The 2,559-nt window shown below is 28.4% G+C and overlaps 1 protein-coding gene across 1 annotated transcript; it reads right to left on the bottom strand.

The window, feature by feature from the left end:
* Nucleotides 1–656: 656 nt before the first annotated feature.
* LOC130972928 (uncharacterized) lies at nt 657–1,372 on the bottom strand. Its single transcript, XM_057897273.1, has one exon. It carries the CDS (start codon nt 1,235–1,237, stop codon nt 722–724), a length of 516 nt encoding a protein of 171 aa, XP_057753256.1. The 5' UTR covers nt 1,238–1,372; the 3' UTR covers nt 657–721.
* Between the last annotated feature and the right edge of the window lie 1,187 nt (nt 1,373–2,559).

Below are 2,559 nucleotides of genomic sequence, written 5' to 3'. Positions count from 1 at the left end.
TTGGAGTTCATATCATCAGTTAATAATTTAAACCGAAATTCCAATAATTCAAATACTTAGCAATGATTATGAATTATTGAATGAACAATGCTTTATGTCAATAAATATTATTATTTTTATTTAATAATAATTTATATTTATATTTATTAAATTTACATACATAAATTAATATAATTTATATTTATATTTTTTAAAATTTATATATAAATTAATATAATTTATCTGTTAAAGATAATTTAATATCTGTATTAATTAAAATTAAATAATATCTAATGAATTTTGTTAGGTAGACAATAATTTTTATTAACAATGAACTCTAGAATTGATTCAATAAAATAAAAAAAATACACCACTTCCAAATTATCTCATAAATTCTAACATTAGGATAACTATCCGTACATTTAATAAATTGAACATCCGATATATCTATTGTTCACATTGTTTAGTATTCTTATTATTTACCTTTCCATGGCAAAAATTATCCAAAATTGATGCCCCAAAAGTTTCTCTTATGAATTATGCAACCATAGGATGAGTAGGAACATTGAATCAGCAGGACAAATAGCATATACATATTCAGATCAGAGAAATAAGAATCCCAAAAAGGGTACTAACTACTAACTATAAGTAATTAGAATAACTAAATCCGTCTGTACATTTGAGATAGCTTGAATTTATTAAACCTTGAAGACAAATTTAATTTCTACAAAAATATGAATGATCAGAGATATGTATGCAAAGTACGATTACTACCCCTCAGTGAAGATAAAAAAAGAATAAGCTGATCATCATTGCCTTCATAATACTCTACCTCAGTAATATTGTTCTGATGATGATTATGGTGATTATTCTGATACTTTGCAACAACATAATCAGGTAACAGCTTGATCCTGCAAAGAGGGCAAGTAGCAAAAGATTGTTGCAACCACTTGTCCAAACAATCCCTATGAAAAGCGTGGTGACACTTGAGGTTCCTCAATTGATCACCTTCATGGAACTCATTCAAGCACACTCTGCATTCAACAGGATCCAGTTGCTGCATCATGCTCTTGGTGTAGAGAATTGTGGGGTTCTTCTCTTCAACGAATCTGAGATACTGGGTGGTGGTGATTGTGGTGCTGCTGCGTTTGTCTGATTTGAGATACTGAATAAGAAGGACAAGTTCTATGAGCATGTATGCTAATAGCACTATTGCTTTAGCGTACAGCTGATACAACACTTCTGATATTCCTGTCATGCCTCTGCTTTCTTTTTTTGTTAATCCTTTCTCTTTTTTTTTTCTCTGAAATTGCAATCAATGGAGTCAGGTTCAGTATAATAGTACGTTAGCAATAACTTCTTATACTGCTCTCTGCACCTTCTAAATTCTCTAATTCTATGGACCTTTTTTTTTTCTTATGGATGTATCTATAAATAGCATTCATTTCAATGTCTAAATATGGAGTATAAAGTAGTGAAGAACTAGCAATTATTGAAAATAATTTATTTTTTTATTTAAAAAAAAAGAAGTCCGAAATTCTCTAAAAATGGTTTTTCCTTTTGAAGTTAGAAAACAATTCTACTAAAGTTAGTAAAACAAACGATCTCCAGCATAGTTTGGCGAATGATCCTTTCAAAAAAATAATATTACATGCATTTATCAATTTAATTTTAATATACTATTAGTGTAAAATCTTTTAGATATGTATTTAATTATCAGTCTTATTATACATCTAAGTCTTTTTGATAACTAAGTCTAGCTAAGTTGGTCTAAACCCAACAAAAATCAATTTTATTAGTGAGAGCGTGAATATACGCTCCAACTCCCAACCACTAATGTAAACATCATTCTTTTTTGCATTCCTCCTCCATCTTCCTCACGTTTCTTCTACTTAGCGTTTCTCTTTCTATCGTCGTTCTTTTATTGGTGCTGTTGTTGCTGTATTTTTTTCTCCTTTTCTTTTTAATAATTTTGCAACATTGATTTTTTTATTTCTCTTAAGAGAGTAAAACAAGAAAAATTATGAGAAAATAAAATAAGGAGAAGATGAAGAAAAAAATATGAAAAAGAAGAAGAAACAGCAAAAAATGAAAAGGAGGAAGAAGAAGAGTTTGAATTATGCAGAATTTATTAAAGCAAATAACACCGAAATTTCATAGCAATAACATATAAATTTCTTAATTTTTATACATAAATCTTGTTACAAAAACACAAAATTGTCTCATTTAATATTGCATTTTTTTCTTCTTTTTACCTTTCTTTAATGCATCAGCAACATGAGAGGTGCATGAATTTAAAATCATTGATAACAACTTGATTGGACTTGATTAGATATTTTACTTAGTGGTAGAGTTTTTGTCTTCAATTATATAATAACTATGTTTTATATTGATTATATGAATGGTTATACAAAAGAACAAATATAATTGAACGACTATATAAAATGTTTTAGGGTCTAGGTTTGGGATTTTACATTTTTAATTAAAGATGGCAAAAAAACCTGCAATCGCGGATATCCATAAAGATTATCCGTGACGAAGAGGCTAACGGTAACTTATAAAATTTCTATGGAGGCGAGG

Source organism: Arachis stenosperma, chromosome 4 (genome assembly GCF_014773155.1).
Source record: "Arachis stenosperma cultivar V10309 chromosome 4, arast.V10309.gnm1.PFL2, whole genome shotgun sequence".
Lineage (NCBI taxonomy): Eukaryota > Viridiplantae > Streptophyta > Magnoliopsida > Fabales > Fabaceae > Arachis > Arachis stenosperma.
The sequence above is the reverse complement of the archived record's forward strand: the minus strand, read 5'-3'. Positions and strand labels throughout refer to the sequence as shown.